General features: G+C 40.8%; 1 protein-coding gene across 2 annotated transcripts in view; it reads left to right on the top strand.

Annotated features, from left to right (window-relative positions):
• Positions 1–21,041, top strand: part of cfap74 (cilia and flagella associated protein 74) — a 49,839-nt gene that overhangs the window by 1,638 nt on the left and 27,160 nt on the right. The window contains exons 4-22 of one of the 2 annotated variants that reach the window (XM_086049277.1): positions 1,208–1,298; positions 1,888–2,040; positions 3,639–3,737; positions 3,855–3,959; positions 4,729–4,902; positions 5,526–5,636; positions 5,888–5,990; positions 7,161–7,318; positions 7,709–7,916; positions 7,992–8,135; positions 10,301–10,456; positions 10,524–10,642; positions 15,722–15,788; positions 16,263–16,352; positions 16,631–16,813; positions 16,962–17,088; positions 18,541–18,647; positions 20,018–20,140; positions 20,229–20,350. In XM_086049277.1, coding sequence (XP_085905403.1) covers positions 1,208–1,298; positions 1,888–2,040; positions 3,639–3,737; positions 3,855–3,959; positions 4,729–4,902; positions 5,526–5,636; positions 5,888–5,990; positions 7,161–7,318; positions 7,709–7,916; positions 7,992–8,135; positions 10,301–10,456; positions 10,524–10,642; positions 15,722–15,788; positions 16,263–16,352; positions 16,631–16,813; positions 16,962–17,088; positions 18,541–18,647; positions 20,018–20,140; positions 20,229–20,350 — 2,440 coding nt within the window. The remainder of the gene's footprint in view (positions 1–1,207; positions 1,299–1,887; positions 2,041–3,638; positions 3,738–3,854; positions 3,960–4,728; positions 4,903–5,525; positions 5,637–5,887; positions 5,991–7,160; positions 7,319–7,708; positions 7,917–7,991; positions 8,136–10,300; positions 10,457–10,523; positions 10,643–15,721; positions 15,789–16,262; positions 16,353–16,630; positions 16,814–16,961; positions 17,089–18,540; positions 18,648–20,017; positions 20,141–20,228; positions 20,351–21,041) is intronic. The other variant, XM_086049286.1, reaches the window with a different exon arrangement.

Below are 21,041 nucleotides of genomic sequence, written 5' to 3'. Positions count from 1 at the left end.
AGACAAACGTAGCGAACGTAGTTCCTAAGCATCATGACTACTGCATGTGTAACAACTACAATGCACTTACTTCATGACTTGAGAGAATACTAGAAGTCGTTTGTGATGGCATTTCTCTTGCACCTCTGCTGAGAAAAGACTGTTGGTAGGCTTGTGACGTGCGGTCTCTTGGACTCACCGTAGTACGTGTGTTTCAAAATGCAAGCGTTTCCATCTTAGGTCATTGCATTCTATTAGTTGACCACTAGATGGCGTTGAATTCTACATATTGTCCTTTTTAACAATTCTCATTTCATTATTATTCCAAAAAGGAAAACAAAAACAACTAAACATAACTGTAGCTGCGCCACTACTTACTTACAAAGTACTTCTTTGCTGTCAGCAATACGTTTTTGCAGCCACAAAACCCTGAAGCTTATCAGTGAACATAGCAAGAACTATGGAAACCATCATCGCTTGGAATGGGCATCGAAACTGCCACGTTGTTTGTCACCATAGCTTTCGATGTCTGAAGCGGGTGTTTGCACAGAACTTTGTGCAGTTTTGGCCTGGATGCCTTCTAAATGTAGCCACTGAAGCACAAATTCTATACAGCGAGCCCATGTTTTGTTGCATGTCACTGCAGTGGATTTCCAGGTGCAATACACATATGGTAGCATTTCTCACAGTAACCTTCTGCGCTCGATAGCATTTTGTCCACCCTACTAGTCCGCTCTCGCATGTTATTTTTAATGTTATTTATATTGTGCTACGGCTACTCGATGGCCCGATAGAACGTACAATGAGTACACCGCTTCTCATTGGTCCAGACAGATATCGCCGTCTTACGGCAACTCTGATTGGCTCGGCTGGCCAGTTAATGTAAAAAACAAAATACAGCGTTTAAAAAAAAGAGAAAAAAAGCAGAAATTTCCAGCATGTGAAAAGCCACGGTAGTGAATTTAGATTTTTTTCCAATATTTTAGTAAAGGTTTGACTCCCACTCCTTAACTGGCTCATCAAACCACATTGATAAGTCTACAGCCCATCACTATAATAAACATATTAATAAATGATGAAAATGATGAACACCTCTCTAACATTCAAAACTCAGCATTAGTTCATCTTATATTGTGTATCCAGTGTTGTTGCCAGTCATCTTTACAGTCTGTTGTTAGCTTTTATGACTTGATATTTTCATATAGTATTGATGTGTTTGTTTCTGAAGGCAAGGACGAGGATGAGTTTAAGATGGATGACTTTAAGGATGAAGAAACAGATGATATTCCTGATCTGGAATGGTTAGAAGAATTGTACAAGTGGGTCATTTTTGATTTACTCGAATAATGACAATATATCTTGCTTATTTCATTATACTCATAATCCCTTGAGGGGGAATTAAACTCTCGCTCTGCCATATGTGGGTTGCACACCACACAGAGAACCAGAGCACACATATGCAGGCATGTAAAGAGGGACGTTAGAGTAAAGCAGGTCCACAAACAAACAGTTTTGCGCCTCTTGAGTTGGGAGTTGGGTACCTGGAAAGCAGTCAGGTGACAGACCAGCATCTCTCCAACAGCTAGTTGGCATTTTACATTTGCAGAACTTCCTTGTCTTAATTACTCAAAAATCACTGTAGCTCAGTATTTTAACTCATTCAGTACCAGGCATTTTCATACCTTCTTTTACCCTAACGTTTGACAAAAATTGAAAAAAAAATATAAATAAATTCCTTGGATTGAATGGCTGGACTGTGAAAAGACATCAATATGGCTTTGGGATTGAATGGGTTAATATGCGTTTATTGTGTGGATTTTGCCAAACAAAAATTATTTGTAAATAATATTTCATCCTACATCATATTGTAACAGTTGCAATTTCATTCTGCCCCACTCCTCCCACCAGCGAGAGTGATAGTGATGATGACTTTGCCAATGAGCCTGGCAATGAGAATCAGAGGACTTTTTCAGCGACAGCACGGATGTTCAAGCTGAGACGGAACCTGGACCAGCTGGACAACTTCCACAGACAGAAGGAGTGCGCCCTACTGAAAGCCAGGTTCGGTGCACACATCAAAGCCTAATGCTATTCTTCCTCACTTTGTTCCCTGCAGCCATGGCTGCCCCGTTTACCCTACACAGAATGCGCCGTGGGATTTGGGGTAGTTTTTTTTCTCCATGTCCAGGTCATGCTAAGTTTTTTCACGGTCCGTCACGGAATTTGTGATGGGCCGTGGAGGGAATGGGCCCCAGATTCCTGGAGGCTCAAAGGCGTACAACGGTCGGGCCAGTAGACCACCACAAATGACAGTGCGTTCCATCCCAGTCCTTCACGTACGGATGGGGGCTCTCACGTTCTGTGAAGGCTTTCTACAGAGGATGCAACGATATTTTAAATTGTGGTATCTCGGTAAATGAGTAAATTTGTTTACGTTGTCAAGCCCACTCTCCTTTGTGACTCACAAATAAGCTGCTGAGTAAGATGCACAGTAATGTTGCTGTAATATTAATGTTTCGTCTTCGTGTCTCCGTACTTCTTTTAAAAACACAGGCCGTGCACTGAATCGAAAAGCGGAACTTGTTGATAAGATAAGATATCCGGATATTTGAAGTGGTTGAAATGTGTTTGATTGCTATTTCTTTGTATGCTGGTTTGGGAATTTTGTTTAAATAAGCATCTATTCAATCTCTGTATTGACAGTGTTTGACTTTTTCATAGTTGTGTTGACCTCCTTTCAAAGGTTGACATTATTTGCACTTAATTTTCCACACTATGGAAAATAGCATTTTCCCCAAATTATTATTATTACATTAAATAATAATATTGTACTATGCCTATGGACCCCCTCTAATTTTTTTTCCCACCTATTATGTTTTGTCACATTTAATTGCTTTCACCTCGTTTTACTACAGCCAACTAGGTTTGTCATCCGCACCATAAGAGTGCAGTGGCATTTTTTTTTTTTTTTTACAATTTAAAAAAAATCCAAGGATTATCAAATGTGACAGGGCATAACAATCTTGGCCTCTCATATTTGCCTGCATTGTGTTACATCCATCCCGTTTTGTCCACGCTGGCCGGAAATGTGATTGCTGTGGCCGCTCGGAGCATAATATAAACATACAGTAGCTCTACCTGTACAGCCTTGTGTGTGTATGAAACGTTGCTCGAGACCCCGATCAGTTAATTTCTCTGGCAACGGATTTTGCAGTTTTCAAGAAAGAAGCTTCCAGAATGTCTGTCATATGGTGTCCATTTTCTTCCTTTTTGTCCGTCTGCTGTGCGAGCGGTGAAGCGCCGGATGATGCATGATGCAGTAGCCTGCAAATGTGTCTGTCATTTTCTTTTGCACCAAAACCTTTCAAAGTCATCATTGCGCTGCACTCTGATCAAACATGAGTTAAATGGAACTCGAGCACGCCCAGCTTTTAACCCGTCTGTGGCTCTTGACACATGCCGTGCGTCATCATTTTCTTTTTATGACAATCTCTTCATCCTGTTTTTTGTTGCACTGTTCCTATATTAGTTTGTCTTTCTTTAATTGCAATGGCCACACTTGGATCTGATGCTTCTGATTGCATTTGGATTTGGATTGTTTTCTCTCTGTCAACACTTAAAAGCTGTCGGTCTCATCTCGTGTTTGTTTCCATTTCAAGAGAAGACCTCAACCTCTTACGTCAGAGCATTGAAAGTCTATTGGAGCAGCGGGATGTCTTGGAGCAAGAAATAGAACATCAAGAAGCAGCAGAGAACAGGTCTGTTCATCATGAAGGATAGGATGGGTGTGCTTTAATGATCATAGAGTTGATAACAACATCACAGAATGTGAAGAGTTGTTTTCCTCCGGTCTCTACTCGCCACTCTATTTACAGCGTGGCAGTTATTCGTTTGCGGTCTCAGCATAAGAATCTGTGTTACGAGCTGCAGAGGGAAGAAGAGATTGAGGCCCACACCAACAATGAGCTGAGGCAACAAGAGTGAGTGTCCATGGGGAAAAGTGTTTTGGCAGGGACTAACTTGCTGAACCACTGTTCTGCACAGTAGGTGGGTGCGACCACAGATGGAGCAATAAAAATAGAGAAAAATACTGCACTGGCCAAGTGCAGTTCAACATAGTCTGACCACACTGTGGAAGTTGCCCCGCATGTAAATGTACATTTTATAGTAGACCACCACCTACTTTGCAGTAGAGCTGTGTGATGTAAAGTAAATGAGCACCAGAGTCCAGAGGTTGCCTGGTGCAGACTTTATGAAGTCAAAATAAAATGTCAACTATGTGCTGCTTTTATTTTGATGTACATGTGTGTTGCTGCCAACAAGAGCGTCGACTTGTCTTCAGTGTTGCTAACTTAAAGATATTGTCACTGTATTTTAGAGGTGCGATGATTAATCGGTAATTGAACACTAATTGATTGTCAAATTAATTGAAGATTATTTCTGATAATAGAGTAATCGTTTAGAGACCGTGTTCCATTTAGAATTGCTCAAATCCTTGGATTTCAGCTTCATCAGAACATATCAAATTTCTGTAGTCCTCCATGAAAGCAGAACTAATCTTCGTAAAAACAGTCTTTGTTTTATCTTTGTGCTGGTCTGATCCATTTCTAGTAAACGTAATTTCAAGAGCACATTTACCATCGTCCAGAAGCTGTTAGTCAAATTAATAATCGGGTCACTGGGCTCTCTCTGGATATTGTATGGTTCAGACAGACTTACTTTGTCCCAATGTATTTGTCTTGTATTTAGATTAGAGCTGAGTGAGGTTGAGCTGGAGGTTGGCAAGTTCTCAGTGTTGCGGCAGGAGGTGCAAGCAGAAGAGCAGGTCTTCAAGGTCCTGAAAGCCCAGAATGCAGTGAAAAGGCTACAGCAGGAGAAGAAAAACAGCCATACCCTGCAGCTAAAGATTCAACATCTCAAAAAGTTGGAATCTTTCTCATTGTGGCTCGATAGATTTGAGTGCAGTTTGTTGTTATGCATAAAAAAAAAATTGAAAACATGATCTTGGTACAGAACCATCTCTCTTTCATACAGTTGGTACCTTGATATGCAAGTTTCAATTGCTGTGTGATCAAGCTTGTAACTCAAATTACTCACATAGCAAATTAATTTCCATTTTAAAATGAATTGAAATGCCAGTCATTCATTAGAGTCCCCCCCACCGAAGACCAATTTTTGGAAATATAGATATTAAATCACAATAAAACCTGATCAATTAGAATGTAAAGCAGTAAACTGGTTTTCTAAAATATAATAAAGCCCCAAAAAAGTCACACAAACAGGTACTGTAGTATTTGTATGTTGATTTTGTGTTTGTGTGTTTGCCCAGATGAGTAATTGGCTAAAAGTGCATCAGCAAAAACACGTAAATTGGGCCACACTTAAGTCAAGGCACCTCTATAATTATAAGACTATTGCATTGGTTTACAATCAAATACAACTGCAGTGTAAGACAGCTTTCAAAAATGAGAATCATCATTATAAACATTGAAAAGTTACTTACAACTGGTGTGTTATATACATGATGCGATCCCATGTGTTGAAAGGAAAAATGCAGACATGGTGGAGAAAACCGAGACCTTGAGCCAGAAGAAAAATGAAGATGGCCAGGCCAACCGCAAAGTAGGGGCCAAATACTTGAGGGAAACAGTAAGAAGGTAATCACAAATGATAGGACTCATACCGAGCACAAGTATGAAAGTGGCCCGACTTTTACATTACTCTGACAAAGGTTCTGTTACACTTTAGATTGATTTTCATCCCAGAGTCTGTAATTCTTTATCTTACCAATACAAGAATGATATCCATGTTGTTTAAAAGTTATCGAAATGGGGAAAGGACCCCTGTTACCAAGGACATCAAATAGTGTTGCAGTTGTCTTACCCATTTGGTTGTCCTCCTCATTTAGAATGCAACAGCAAGAGGCTGAGAGAGAGCAGAAGAAGCGAGAGGCAATGCAAAAGAGAATACAGGCTGTCAAGTTACTGAAATCTAACATTGAAGCAACCCAAGTAAGCAGACCCTCCACGCCCTAAAAGCACATTATTTGGGGCAAATGATGTATGTCAATAATCGTTAGGGTTGAACATAAACACAAATCATGCATTCTCTGTCTTCATATATACTCTGGGTAAAGAAACAGTATTAGCTTCACAGTTAACAAGATGCTGTTGACCATTCTGAACTCTGCCTGTAATGATGCAAGCTAGCATCAAATGGAATTTTAATTCCTGCAACCATGGTAACGTGGCTAATTGAAGTGTATCCATTTTTATGCTCACAAGAAATGAAAAAAAGTAAACTAAATGAAACAGCATCTTAACGCGGTTTAGCTGCATTTTCATGACTGGTGCACAGTGGCCAGGTATAAAGTGGCCACCCCACCCCAAAGCAATCGGTTATGGAAGCCTGGTCGACCTCTTATTTGTTTGAGGTTCAAAACTAATTTCCCTCTCGGGAATGATAGAAATTGAAATAATCAGTTCCTGATTCAAAGTGACACCAAAAAAGACATTAACTGCTGCCTGAATACATGAAAAAAATATCTAAATGTAAATGAAAATCAAATGGTGGCATGTGAAATAGTTGTGTAGTTTACAGAAGTACAAAGGGAGGGAAGTTTTATTTGTGGTCCTGTGGTGATCAAAAATCTGCACTGAGATCTTCCATCCATCCATCCATTATCCATACCGCTTCTCCTCACAAGGGTCGCGGGGAGTGCTGGAGCCTATCCCAGCCGTCTTCGGGCAGTAGGCGGGGGACATCCCGAATTGGTTTCCAGCCAATCGCAGGGCAGCACTGAGATCTTGCTATATGAATTTCTTTGTGAGTTTGTGCAACTTTTGGACATATCGACATATTTTCCACCACTGCCACCATTTTTGAGGTTTCATTGTCTACACATTCATATTGTGTACATTCACATCTCGTCGCCACGTGAATTTTTATACTGCATGAACTGCAATGCCCCCAAATTTGTGACATTAAGTTGTGTACTAAGTTTGCTTGGTGTGAGATACTTGAAATATTATCACCATTATTTCCCCTTACATTTGTTTTCTTGGATAGATTGTTGATATTTGACTCTCCTACATCAAGCTTAATAACATTTCTAAAAGTCTTACATGCATGCACCAGATTGTTTGTGGTGTTGCCTCATGAAGCTCCTGTTTTTACTTTAGGAAAACTTACGGGTCAGACAGAGCCGAGCCAAAGCAAACACCCTAAAGAAAGAACGGCAAGAGAAGCGTCTGAAAGAAACCCTGCAGGCCCAAGGCATCAACAGCACCAGGCACATATACCAACAGAAACGAGACGAGGAGATGAAACAAAAGCAAGAGTACGTGCTCCCCCCTCCCGGAATATTCTCATGAGACTTTAGAAGGAAATTTAGAGAAAGGTTGCAATACTGCATTTGAGCTGGACTTTTTTTCTCGCTCTTTATGTGCGAAACCTTCGCCATGACACACTCCTAAAAATGCCAAGTGGCGAGGGTTGTTTTCAGGAGATTGTGATTTTCTACTCGTAACAGCAAATGTGTTGCTGAAAATGCAACGAAATTAGCACAAGAACAGGCTCCTTCTCCTCTCCTCTGCTCTCTGCTTCTTTCCCACATGCATGTCCTCCACTCCCACTCCATGGAGCTGCGTGTAGGTGTTTTCTCTCACTGTGTGCCGAGGTATACATGACCCCATTTCTGTATAATCCTGTGCTGCTGATGTGCTCTTAGGGAATTCAAGGAGAGACAGAAGGCGAGGAGGGTTGAGATTGTGGACAAGCTCCTTGAGGAGCAGCACGTGAAGAGTAGAAAAGCAAAAGAGGCACCGCTGCCAAAAACCAAAACTGGTCACAAGATCATTTGCCCAGGGAGGATACGAGAGAAGCTCCTGCGTTACCTGGACTCCGTGCACCCATCAGGCACAGAGAGAGAGACAACAGTGGGTGGATCTCATCATGTGTGACGCTCTTTGTATGAAATGACTGGAAGGAGACTGATCACGTGTGTTTCTCAGCAGTTAAGAAACTTAAGCGCTAGCGGCTCATCATCAGACTCGGAGTACCAGGAAGACATCATCCAAAAGGAAATGCAGCACCCGAGCCTTCCCGACAGCCTGGAAGAGCCCGAGTTCTGTGGGCTGTGGGACCAAAACTTCAAGGTGAAACCAAAGCCCTTGCCATCTTAAGCTAACCCCGACCCCATAAATCATTGTCTGTAAATCGCACAAAATGAACCTAATGTTCATTCCACTCATTTAATAAGCGTGGTGTACAAGTACAGTAAGTACTTGGCACGTTCCGAGTTTTTGTGTTGCCCAGTATCGCACAAGAGTCTCAAAGGGCTTCACAGGCCCACACTACACAATGATCAGTAAGACAAGGAGTTGCCCTTGTCTCAACCCCACATTAGGTTGTTTGCATTATTATTGTTAAAGGGGGGAAGTCAACCCCCCAAAATCCTTTGTGCCTTCACAAGTCTAAACAAGGCATTCTGATTAATATGAATTAAGCAGCAAAATGCACCAATTTTTAGCCATCTCTGCGGGCGGCCATTTTGTCACTTATGTCGACTGATAATGACATCACAGTTGCTCATCAGGGCTCAGGTAACCACCAATCACAGCTCATCTGTTTTCTGAAGCTGAGCCATGATTGGTCGTTATCTGAGCCCTGAGTATCTGTGATGTAATCATTTTCAGTCGACAGAAGTGACAAAATGGCAGCCCCCGAGATGGACAAAAACGGGCGGATTTTACTGCTTAATTCACATTCCACAACTGTAATTTCAATCAGAATGCCATGTTTCGACTAGTGGGACTGTGTAGAATATATTCTTGTCAAGAACATTTTTAGGTTGACCTACACTTTAATGACGTATACAATCCTGCAGCGTGAAGTTGCGGTGGAGAATCTTTCTATTTTGTTTGTTGGAGTGGTTCTAATCTTATGGCCAGTCAGCGTATAATGAAGTTGAACGAGAGTGCGCTGCAGTATAAAATGCTTTGCTCAAAGACAGCTCCGTGGCACTAACTGCCGAGTGTCTTCGAGCTCACTGCCACCGAGGTGCCTTGGCTCTCGAGCTCATCCAGCAGCCCACAAATGAAATGTAGGGCGACAGGCATCACTTCTCATTGTGCTGGCGCCTTTGATGCCTCGGAGCGAGCCACAGTGCAGCTCCGAGGCCTGAGCATGTGACAAGTGGAGTGTAAGTGATCTAACGGACCCGACTTGTGCCCTCATCAAAGCTTCGGCTTAGCATAGTAATGACCGGTAATAGATGAGCAGAGCAATGGGAGCATGCTCGTGAATTGACACATTACTGCTAGCCACATGATCAAACGGCAATTTTTAACAAAGTTGTAAAATAGAGGATGAAATGATGCATTTTCACATTTCAGTCACATACATTTCGACTTATAGTAGATCTACACACCCTTCAAATGCCAGGTTTTTGTCATTTAAAAAAATGGAACCAATACGGATAAATCATTTGACCATGCAGTAAACTGTACAACTCAATTGAAAACAAATGAAATGTTTTCAAGAGGGCAAGTAAAAATAAACAATTGAGATAAAGTGGCTGTGTTCACAAGTAAGCAATCACATTCAAATTCATGTTAAATGGAAGTCAGTACACACCTGCCAAAATGAAAGTGCCTCCAGTCAACCATTTCTAGTAGGCTTTTCCTGAGATTTTTGCTTTCTATCAGAAGTCTGCCGATTTTATGCTCACACTATTTTCAAACTGTTGATATTTCCCTCCACCTTGATTAATGCTTCAGCTCCAGCTGAAGAAAAGCAGCTCTAAAACATGAAGCTGCCATACTGTAGGTACAGTATAGTGTTGAGCTTGCGCCAAACATACCTTTTAGAGTTAGGGCCAAACATTCAACCTTAGTTTCATTAACAATACAGTTTCCAACTTGTGTTTGGGAGATTTCAAGTGTGATTTTGCAAAACATGGGCCGAGTTTGTAAGTTTTTTAAGCCAAGGCTTCTATCTTTTTCCATTGTCTCGTGTCTCTGATGTCATTTTTTTCTATGGAATCAAGTAGTGAAGATGCGATGATTCTTCTCATTTAGTTAATCATTATTTTAACTTTGAAATTGGCTCGGACATTTAATTTTTTCTAATTCATTTTGCTCAAGGTGAAGCTTTTATCTGTTTATACACCAATGAACTGCTTTTCATCCACTGAGTTTTCTCTATATTAAGCAGCTTTTTTTTTAATGCCAATGACCTTTGATTTCATTATGTTATGTTACTATAGGGATTATACAGTATGTATCATTTCATCACTAATTCCATCCTTGTGTGCTTGCAGCCCCCCTTGAACGAGAAGAGAACGTTGACGCCAACAGATGTGAAACGAGAACGTGCAGTGGTCTGTCCAAAGCCCACCACAACCCCCAAAAAAGTTGGTGGAAAACAGATAAAAGGGCCTTCCTTCACTAGTAAACCTGAAGTCATCCTTTTCAAGGTACGACACAAATCACTCTGGGTATTTTTAAATCTTTGCAAGTCTAATATTTATCTCTCTATTTTAGGACTTTGAAGTGGGGGAAACCTATAAAAAGAAAGTCATCCTGACTAACATCAGCTACATCACGAATCACTGCAAGTTTCTTGGGATCTCTGCTCAACTGCAGGATTTTATTATGATCAAGTAAGTGACTGGGGCAGAATTCAAAGAGTCCAATGACAGTGCATGACCCCATGCCGGTTTCATTTTATTCATTTGAAACAATGCATACACCATACAAAACACAATCTGTTCTGGGACACTGCTCGACCTCCAATTTTTTTTCCCCCATAGCAAAAACTGTTCCTTACATTTCACTACAGCACTGCAGCACTGTCACTTAGAGTATTTTTTCCTCTGTACTATGTACAGGCCGAAATGAGTGTTCCTCATATTTTTTATGTAGATGTAGGTTGGTGTGTATACACGTGTATATACACATGTTACTGCGTATATCTACATAGGTTTGATTCTAAATGTTTGCCGTCAATGTTATACATTAATGGCGACATTATGCCGCCGCCCCTGTGTGACCTATATCTTTGCTACTGTAACAACGAAAATTTCCCCACTGTGGGATCAATAAAGGCATTCTTATCTTATCTTATCTTAAATAGACATACGTTATAATTTACATTATATATTACACAATAATTTCAATTAAAAAAACAAAAATACATTCAAATAAAAAGCATAAGATGCTATACTTAGCATTACTGCTGAGAGGGTGATGGAGAAGAAGGAGAAGAGGGCGAAAAAGGCAAAGATACTGCCGGCGCGCAAAGACACATTCTAGACACTCTGCGCATGCTCAACTGCAAGGAATGCTGGTCTTTGTAGTACAGGAAGTGCTTGTATGCAGAAGTGCTTTGTTTGGCGCGCAACCCACAGCAAATACACAAGCAGAGGTAAACAAGCTCAGAGACGCAGCACAAAAGCGCACTTTTGGAGCTATGAGGAAACCGGCTGCTTCATTCCTGTGGTGAGTGACATGAATATCAAGTGTTTTATTGACAGTTGAAAGAAACAAGCAGAAATGACGTCCATTTGAGTCAGGACGGCGTGCGTCGCCGTACACAGTGGGTTATTCAAATGCCGGAGCAACTCTGGCCACGCAATCATGTAAACGGGTTATTCAGAATGTTTCAGAAATGTGAATTTTGGCCTTAACCTGAATATTGACTTCATGTAAACGTAGTCACTGCGGTGCTGGGGACAAAATGGCGTCGAAACGTTGTCGGTCGCGTACGTTGTAATTCAAGGACTTTCTGTACTTTAATGTTTATCTGTAGACATGCCACAAACTACATACCACAAATCAATGCATTCACTGACAGTGCTGTCAAAGCATCTTCCAAACATCTTTGTGGGCTGAAGAGTGTTCATTATTACTTGGAAACATCTGCTTATGTACCACTCTTTCCACAAGCACTTGTCATTTGAACAACGCAGTGGACGTGAGAGGCAAGCCTGTCCTCCCACATACGGACAAGCAGCTCGCGTCACGACGCTTAAAAACCCCTCAACTGCTGTGAGTCAAGTCTACTTCACTCTCTCAGCTTGTTAGGGGAGAACCAGGAATGCATTGTTCACCAAGATTCTAACCGCATGTGACTTTCCCGTCAGCGTGCACACCCCCGAACTTTGATTTGATTTCTTTTTGCCTCATTGCACAGGATCTCCTGCGCCCCAAATGATCTTCTGTGAACATTGGCTGAGCATATAAGCTCTTGCACTCTTTTCTTAACTCACGTGCAGCTCTGTTTCTCATTGGCTGAAGGGCACTACTGCGCATTCTAGCAATCAACCCCTTGGATTGTGGCGTTATTGTTATTACTGAAACAGCAGGAAATTGATTCTTTTTTTTTTTTTATGTTGGGAAAGTTACTTCCAACATTGAATATGTTACAGTTTACGTAAATTGTTACTCTCATTTGAACGATATTAGTTATTATTGCAATATTACTGTCTGTAATGCATTACACTACTTCTGTGGTAGTTTAGAGAAGGGGTGCCCATTACGTCGATAGTGATCGACCGGTCGATCGCAAAGGCATTGTGGGTAGATCGCCAGCCTATCATCTGTCCTCACTACTGTATTGCTACGTTCATGCTAAATTCACGCAAACTGCGTTGGGAGCGTTTCCAGCCACGCGTTTGAATTGGAGTCAATGTAGTGAGCGAAGCACCAAAAATCCGCCCATTCGCTCGTTCGGCGCGTATAAAACAAGTCAACCTTTTTGCCATTTCCCCTCGCGGTAGCCAGTCAGCATCGGGCATTCTACGTCACACACAGCCACACAGCATCCTGTTCACTCGGCAGCTTTTTAAAATTTTTTCAAATAAGTTGACTTGTTTTATACGCGCCGAATGGAGCGAATGGGCGGATTGTTGTTGCTGCAAATCTGCTTGAGGCTGGCTATCAGCAGCTACTGTCCGGACTATGCGTCCCTGGCTGATTCCATTCAGTGCAAGTCATCAGAGTAAGGTAATTACAAAACTTTTTTTTGTTGTTGTATTATAGGTATATTATATTGTAGGTTGATGCAGTCATGCAAGGTACACCAACATATACAGTACATCTAAAAATATTTCTCAATATATTTATGAATAATGTGTTTTGCATTTTTAGTAGGTGGTAGATCATTTTGACTCGGTCATGTCAAAAGTAGCTCTCAGGCTGAAAAAGTGTGGGCACCCCTGGTTTAAAGTTACTCTGACCAAAACAAAAGTGGAATTCTTTAGTATGACTGTTACACAATGACAATAAAGCAGCAAAACCAACAAATGCTTATAATAATATTAACAATAATAATAATGACAATATTAATAGGCCAGTTTTATTTTACAGCAAAAAGCAATACTCTACTTTTGTTACTTTTGTGCATATTATTCCTGAACCCTTATGTCTTGTCACATCTCTTCCTCCTGTTAACTTCAGCCAACTAATTTGACAGCTATACTCCAAAGTTGAGAACAGGTGTTGCATGCAAACCATGCTGCTTGTTCACATGTTCATAAAACTTGACACAGTGTAGAAGCCTTTCCTCAATGAGAGGTAGAGGGAGGGAGACAGACAGATAGACAGACAGACAGACAGAGAGTGAGAGAAAGTAAGAGTGATAGCGAGAGAGAGAGAGAGAGAGAGCGAGAGAGAGAGAGAGAGAGAGAGAGAGAGAGAGAGAGAGAGAGAGAGATCCCAACCCATGTTCTCTGTACACCCCCTGAGTTTCTAAAAATTAACCAACCGCACCCCACTCATTGGCCAGCGTGGGTGCATTTGTGCCACAACGCCAGAATCAGCTCTTCCTTGACTTTTTACCACCGGAATTGTTACACGCACACACGCGCACACGCCTCTCCAATAAGTCGATTTGATACACATCTTGATGCATGGGGTGTGATATGATTCAAGGATGGTTTCATTTTAAAATGGAACGATTCAATTCCGAGGTATTACAATTTGATTCGATTTGGTACGGCTTAGATCAAGAGTTTCTTGTCATTTTATGTACATAGGAATTAACTTGTCAGTTCTGTAAATGTGGCGTTTCCTTTAAAAACATGTTTTCTGAGTTTGATCATGGGACGTTCGCAAGCTGAGCAGTGATTGGTCATTACCTGAGCCCTGAGCAACTGTATGTAATTTTCAGTTGACAGCAAGTGACAAAATGGCCACCCCTGAGATGGATAAAAACTGGTGGATTTTGTATGTTTGGTTGTTTATTACAATTCATATTCCGCAAACACAATATTAATCCGAATGCAGTGCGTAGACAGATAGTTTGACTTGACTTGTACTTTAATACCGGTATATTAAATCATTTTATAGAATGTTAGGTCATCCAAGTATCATTGCTCTTTTCTGGCCAAGGGACATTTAAAAGGTCCTCTTAGGTCATTTTAGTTCCGAATAATCTTGAAAAAAAATATTGCTGTGAAGACAAGCTCATTACATTTGAAATAAGTACACTGAATGAAGTGTGGATTGTACGCTGCTTAAAAATAATCATAATTAGAGAGCTAAAATGAAAATCTCTATTGATTCCAAAATAATTACAGTGATAATCAAATAAAAGACTGCTGATGTCAACTGGTATCTCTTCCATGCTCTTGCACTGCTGGGAGACACATGAAACCAGTGCCATCATACTTTTGCGATGTGTATTTTCTACTGTATGGCCTCATTTGCAGCGCTTTATATAATGCTGTCGTAGGCTTTTTCCAACTTTGTCTCATTCAGCGTTTAATCCCCAGTGAACTGTTCTATTTTGCTTTGTATGCCTCTTCAGATCGTGTCTTGGAACTAGAACAGAAGAGTGACACTCAAAAGATGAGAATTACCCAAAAAGAGAATGAGAGAGAAATTCTGGTGAAACTGTCATTTCAAGTTAGCATCATAGCGCTCACGCCAGGTGGAATACTTTCATACACTTCCAGGTCACAGTGGGAAACTGGATGGCAGCTCCAAGTTCTTCACCTGACGAGTGGGCCTGCAACATAAAAAAGGCTTAAATCAAGCCTGCTTGTTTGTTTCTCTTAGTGTGCAAAAAAATGAAAATCAGCTGCAATTAGAACGCAGTCAGTTATTTTTAACACAAAAGTACAACCCAGATCAGTGTAATGGCGTAGCACTTATAATGTGTACCCTACTGCTTATTCTTACAATCTTAAATAGATGAAGTTAGAATCTTTTGTCCGTCTCTGGCAGCCAAATCTTTTATTTTTATATTTATCTTTGCTGTGTTTGAGCATGCAAAAAGGTTTCAGTGTTCATTGGGCAGCAGTCAGTTTGCTGTAAACGTGCTAGGTTGCTTTCTGGATCTTTTGTTTCCTTCCTTATCTCCATGTTGTTATACCTACAATGTATAAAAATAACAAAAGTACCGGTACTTCGTATTTTTTTCCTCTTTGTACAGCACAAACTGCAAAGCGTGTTGACTTATAACCTCCACTCTGAGTTAAGCTCATAGACACTACGCACTCTCAGATCTATTTCACATGACATATTTTGTCTTCTGTTCTTTTGTTGTTGATTTGAAAAGACAGGAATCGTATGTTCTGATGTTTTTTAATACATATACTATATATATGTGTATACCCTGACCCCATATATATATATATATATATATATATATATATATATGTACTGCGTCAAACTGACTACCCCTATTATAAAAATTATGAAACTCTTTGTTCACTAACTTTAATATTGTTCTACAGCTTTCAACCTCCTGGTCCTTTATCGACTGGGATGTCCTGTGAAATGCAAATTACTTTCCATCCTTCGGTCAGTAACAGTTATTATGCTTTTTTATTTTATTGTTTTTTTATTTTAACTTGACAACAGTATAAACACTGGTAGAGCTAGCATTTTTTTCCTTGGAGGGGCCATGGGGGGGCCAAGGATATTTCAGCGCACAACAAAAAAATGTTTTTTGCAAACCCCCAAAATTATTCAGAAAACAATGATGAAAGTTCATTATGGTCCCTACAGGGGATCGGGGAGATGTGCAAATTTTTTTAAACAAATTTAAAAAGGGGAAAATACCCAAAGGTCAATTATCTAGTATTGCACCTGGGGGGAGTGCCCCTAGCCCCCCCGCACCCCCTAACCCCTCCAGCTCTGCCAATGTATATAATGCCACATGTTATGTTCAACTTATTCCCAATAACAGGATTACTTGTTTGTATTCAGATCTGGTATCTAAATACAGTATATCATGTCTTAAAGCAACACGGTCTTGATCTCTGACCCCTCTAGATCAATGAAGACCTGGAAGGAGAGGTTGACTTTGCCTCAGCAGCAGGTCGCTTCTCCGTGCCTGTCCGATGCACCATCAAGAGATGTGATGTGAGTAGTGTGCTATGTCAAGCCGCCAGAGGCTGGCTGTTGCTTCTGAGTAGCAGTAACTCTCAAATGTCCACTCCTTGGTCATCCGCATACAACAGAAAGAAAGAAAGAAAGAATATAAAAATACAATGCAGTTCTATGCTAGTATTGACAAAACTTACTCGTTTGTCTCAGACATAAATTGTGATATTCAACATAGATTTTGACCAATTTGTCAATCCAAGTATACATTCTGGCAGGTTGGTGCTTTTCACTTATGTTACAAACTTTATTTGTAGTTGGAGGTCGACAACCAGTTTATTGACTTCGGTTCGCATGTAGTGGGCCAAACTATTTCACGGACTATCACCTTGACCAACAAGGGCGCGCTTGCAACCCGCTTTAGTCTGGATACGACGAAGCCCGTTCCAGAAATTCACCAGGTCCAGATGCCAGCCCATCGCTCGGCCGACGCACAGCAGGTCGGACAGACAGTAAAATCTGGTCTTTCATTTCATTCATGTTGGAAAAGAAGCAAACTGTTGTGAAATCAGTTACAAAGTGCAAAGAAATTCATTTAAAAACAATCATTGTAAAACTAATGAATTTGCTGGTGATGGTGGCTGACAGGACACACCCACGCTCAACACAACATGTGCTGATCAGACTCAGACCTCTGCATCCTTGACCACCAGAGAAGTACACAATAAGGATCATGTTTTGGACAGGTCCACTGTATCCCGGCAAAGTCAACTAGGTAAATCGATGCACAAACACACCTGATTATTTTGATAATTTTCTGCAGATAATTGTCAGGGAAACACAAAACATAACACCAAATGCATACGTTTTTGTTGGGAAACCACTGCAATACATTTACAGTTCATATACAAGCTACAAGTTTAAACAAACACTTTTGTTTGCCGTGTTAAGTGAAAATGCATCAGTTTTTACCTACCAGAAAAACTGTCAAGATTATTGATTTAGGATCGGTAATTGCTTAATTAGGGATGTATATATTTACCTAATCTTTGTTTTAGTTTTGATATTTGCATGTTATGAGGATGAGCATTTGACTGCGTGTCCTTGGTGAACTATGGAGAGAATTAACCATTTAGCTGATTAAAGTTGTTTCTATTTTTCAAGTATTAACACAAGAATCCCTCTATGGGCTCTACCTCCGTAGATAGTGAATGTGTGCCCGGTGTAAAAACTGGCACAGCTTCATTTTCGTGCATGTGCAAGCCTCGTTTTCGTATTTGACACAAACGCCCCAATGCCGGGTGTTCCGCTGGACCGAGGCCATTTTTTTTACACGCCACCTGACAATTTGGTGGCTGAAAGTAGACTTAATTTCACGCCTGCTTGACGCAAGTCTTAAGTTGTGGCACAGGTGGTATAACGAGATTTTGGAGAATGTGATCGAGGTGCAGGCAGACAGATTCTGCACTCTGGGCACGTGTGTTGGAGGTCATTGTATCTTATTCATAAATATAAGAGTGTGCAAAATCGAAAAATTGAGAAATAAAGTGAACACATTATTAATATCATCAAGCTTAACATTTATTTAAAATTATCTCACTGGGCGTGGCCCAGCTATTTATTGGGGGGGATCACAAGGACACAGACGATCGGGGTGGAAGACCATCTCAAAACTTCACAGCCATGATCTGTAATTGCCCTGGCCAACACCGCATCATCCACAAGTGCTTTGTGCGCGTTGATCTCCTGCATGAATTCAAGCAAGTCAGTTTCTGCTTCCGCCGTGTAGACCGTGTGCCTCACCTGCGCTGAATTTAAAGGGAACGGGAGGAGCCCCTTCCATTGGCCGTCCAACTAGTTGGCCGTGTTCATGCCCACAACAGCAATAATGCTGGTTTCCAGCTGTGTGCCCAAGAAAGAAAACTCCAATTGATACCACGCTTTGTGCCAGACTTGCACTGGTTCACGAAAATAGGGCCCTATATGTTCAAATTGATGTTTTGTTGTACTGAGCAGAATAATGCCTCTGTTTACCCTCAATTGATGGCTTATCACGATGTTTGAATTAGGTCCTTGTTTTCAGTATTTTTAGGTTAAAAATTCAACAAAAAAGCACATCAATCCTGCAATCATAAAGAAAGCTGCTGTCTAACATTAATTTACGTCTCTCCTCAAGCAGGTTTAATACTCCAAGAAGACTTGGTAACCTTACTCTTTGTGTCGGCAGAATCACGGGTTTCAACTCCAGATTCAAGAGCTCCCTCTGTGTCTTCCAGCATGCATTCCCAGATTCCAGAGGGCCTGTCTGACACCTGTGACATACGTATAGGGAATGTAAGTATTGTAAGTGTATTACCTGTCAGTGGCAGTGTATGGGTTTCTTGTCACGTTCTGTTTATAAATAGCCCCGCGATTGTCTGGCGACTAATCGTTGGTGTACCCAACGAAAATGGATGGACGGATGGTTTTTCATTCATATATCGTTATGTGAACAATGAATATAAACAACCACATGGTGGAAAGAGAATTCCTAGTGAGATAATTCAAATAAAATACAATTTAGAAATACCATAGTACATTCAGTAAATAGATAACATGTAAACATTCCATTCAATGAGCCACCCATTTTCTTAACCACATCTTCTGCTCTGGGTTTCAGGAAGCTGAATGCAGTGCCAACTGATTTTAGCCAAAAGATGTACTAATCATCAGTCCATCAAAAGAATAACATTTAAGGGGAATTTTGAGTCTTCATGTAAAATTTAAAAGCATGGGATGAACACACAAACTCCACACAGAAAGGCCCAAGCAGAGATTCAAACCTAGATCATTTTGACTGTGGGGCAGATACTCTCAGAATTGAAAGTGAAACCACCTATCAAACTGCATTGTCCCTTCAAAAATCGACACTGAGATGGAACTAAGCTCATGATGCATATGCGGGGGTCAAGATGAGTGAGAAGTGAGCAATTACACTATGAATGACTCTAAATTGAAAGCCCTTCAATTTTGACTTCAAAATAGTGTAAGACACCAACGAGCTTGTAAACGCTGTCTATATTTTAGAATTGAATAAATTTAAATCCGAGGGTAGTGCTGCCTTATTAATTTACCTTCCCTTTAATCTGGCCATTAAATAAAGGATTATACCATTATTTGATTGATGAATCATCCTTATAGGACGACTTGATGATGTATCATAAATGATCCTGTCAAGTCTGGTTGTTAGCACTCGTGCTTGATATACCTTGTAGCCTGTGCGACGTTCTTGAGGGCTAATGGCTCACCACCTCTCTCTCTGCACTTGTTATGGCTGTGTGTTATTGCACGTGCTTGCATGCCAGCCCCTCTGTCATTGTCGCTTTGACTGATACTTGCACATGGCCTAAGTGAAGGCTTTGCTTTATGATTGCAGATAATACATCACGCTATCCTGGCCCGTCAGGAATGGCTTGATTGTAGAGTGAATGGCTCACTTCTCTTTCATTTGTCATTTTTTCCTCCATCATCTTTATGTTTTGTTGATGTTGGCTGTCTTGTGTGTCATTTTAAAGTTATTCAGCTGAGTGATTTTGGTGGCTACGTATCGGTTCTGTTTCCAAAGTTGAAATGGTAAAACTGTCCTGCATTCATCATGGGGTGTTTCATGCTAGGTTGCATCACCGTGGTTACATCGAATTATTAACATTTTTTTTCTATTTCAGGTAAGAGAAGGGGATATCGGACCTTTTGAAAGTGTCAAACTAGAGATAATATTCTCTCCGACTGTTCCTGGAGAAGTCAAACTAGACCTCTACATCAAGTTTTCAGATCCGACCAGCTGCCCAGTAAGACCAAGAATGCTTATCGTAATCTGTTATAGGATGATCCGTTTTTTTTCAAGATGGGAAATGAACAGACGGGTGGCTCCAACAGATTGCCATCCTGGTGAAGGGTGAGGGAGCGGGCCTCCCAGTGTGGGTGATGGAGCCTAATATTGACATGAAAATCTGCATGTTTGACCGTCTTTATCAAGATGTTGTCACACTCCAAAGCAGGTACGTCCCAACACTTTAGTGGCACTTGAGTCTCAAATCCGACTTTCATGCCAAAGAGTATATACGTCAGTAGTAGCTAGGCAGTGGTACAGTACTTTACTTTATTCCCAGAATGGTGTCATACGTCCATGATAAATTCATCAAACTGGACTTTGTCAAAACTTTCTGGACACTGGACAGTAGGTTTGAGGTTTCTTTTTTCCGACAATGATCTTCTTATTCTAGTGAAGAGAAATCTCTCTTACCTCGCTGACAGTTTCGGTATTAGTCCGTATGTGTGGGTTTCCTGCATATTGTGATTTTCATACTGCCGTCTTCCATGTGGCGGGTATTTAAGTCCAGAAACGAAATGGTCCGGTGTGATTCTTCTTCATGTGTAAATTGTACGTTTCCGGTGTTGTCTGTGGTATTGAGATGATCTGTGAGTTCTCGTGCGTGTCCCGTCTTTGTTATTTCCAATATTTTGTTAACGTATCGTTTCCAGTGTGGGTTTGTATTGTAGCGGTGCAGTTTGAATGGCTTTGGTTTCCATGTCCTCCATGAAAAAACTGCCCATAATTGCGGATAGTGGGTCTCCCATTGCGAAGCCTTCTTTTTGTTTCTAGATTCTTGTCCTGTATTGAAAGTAGGTGGATTTGGCAACGAAATATAATAATGTTGAAATGTCATTAACAGGTTTGTGCGTGCTTCG

The sequence above is a fragment of the Filicampus tigris genome, chromosome 1 (assembly GCF_054856515.1).
Source record: "Filicampus tigris isolate MCC_2025a chromosome 1, RoL_Ftig_1.0, whole genome shotgun sequence".
NCBI lineage: Eukaryota > Metazoa > Chordata > Actinopteri > Syngnathiformes > Syngnathidae > Filicampus > Filicampus tigris.
Note: the sequence above shows the minus strand (reverse complement) of the source record. Positions and strands in the feature narration are given on the sequence as shown.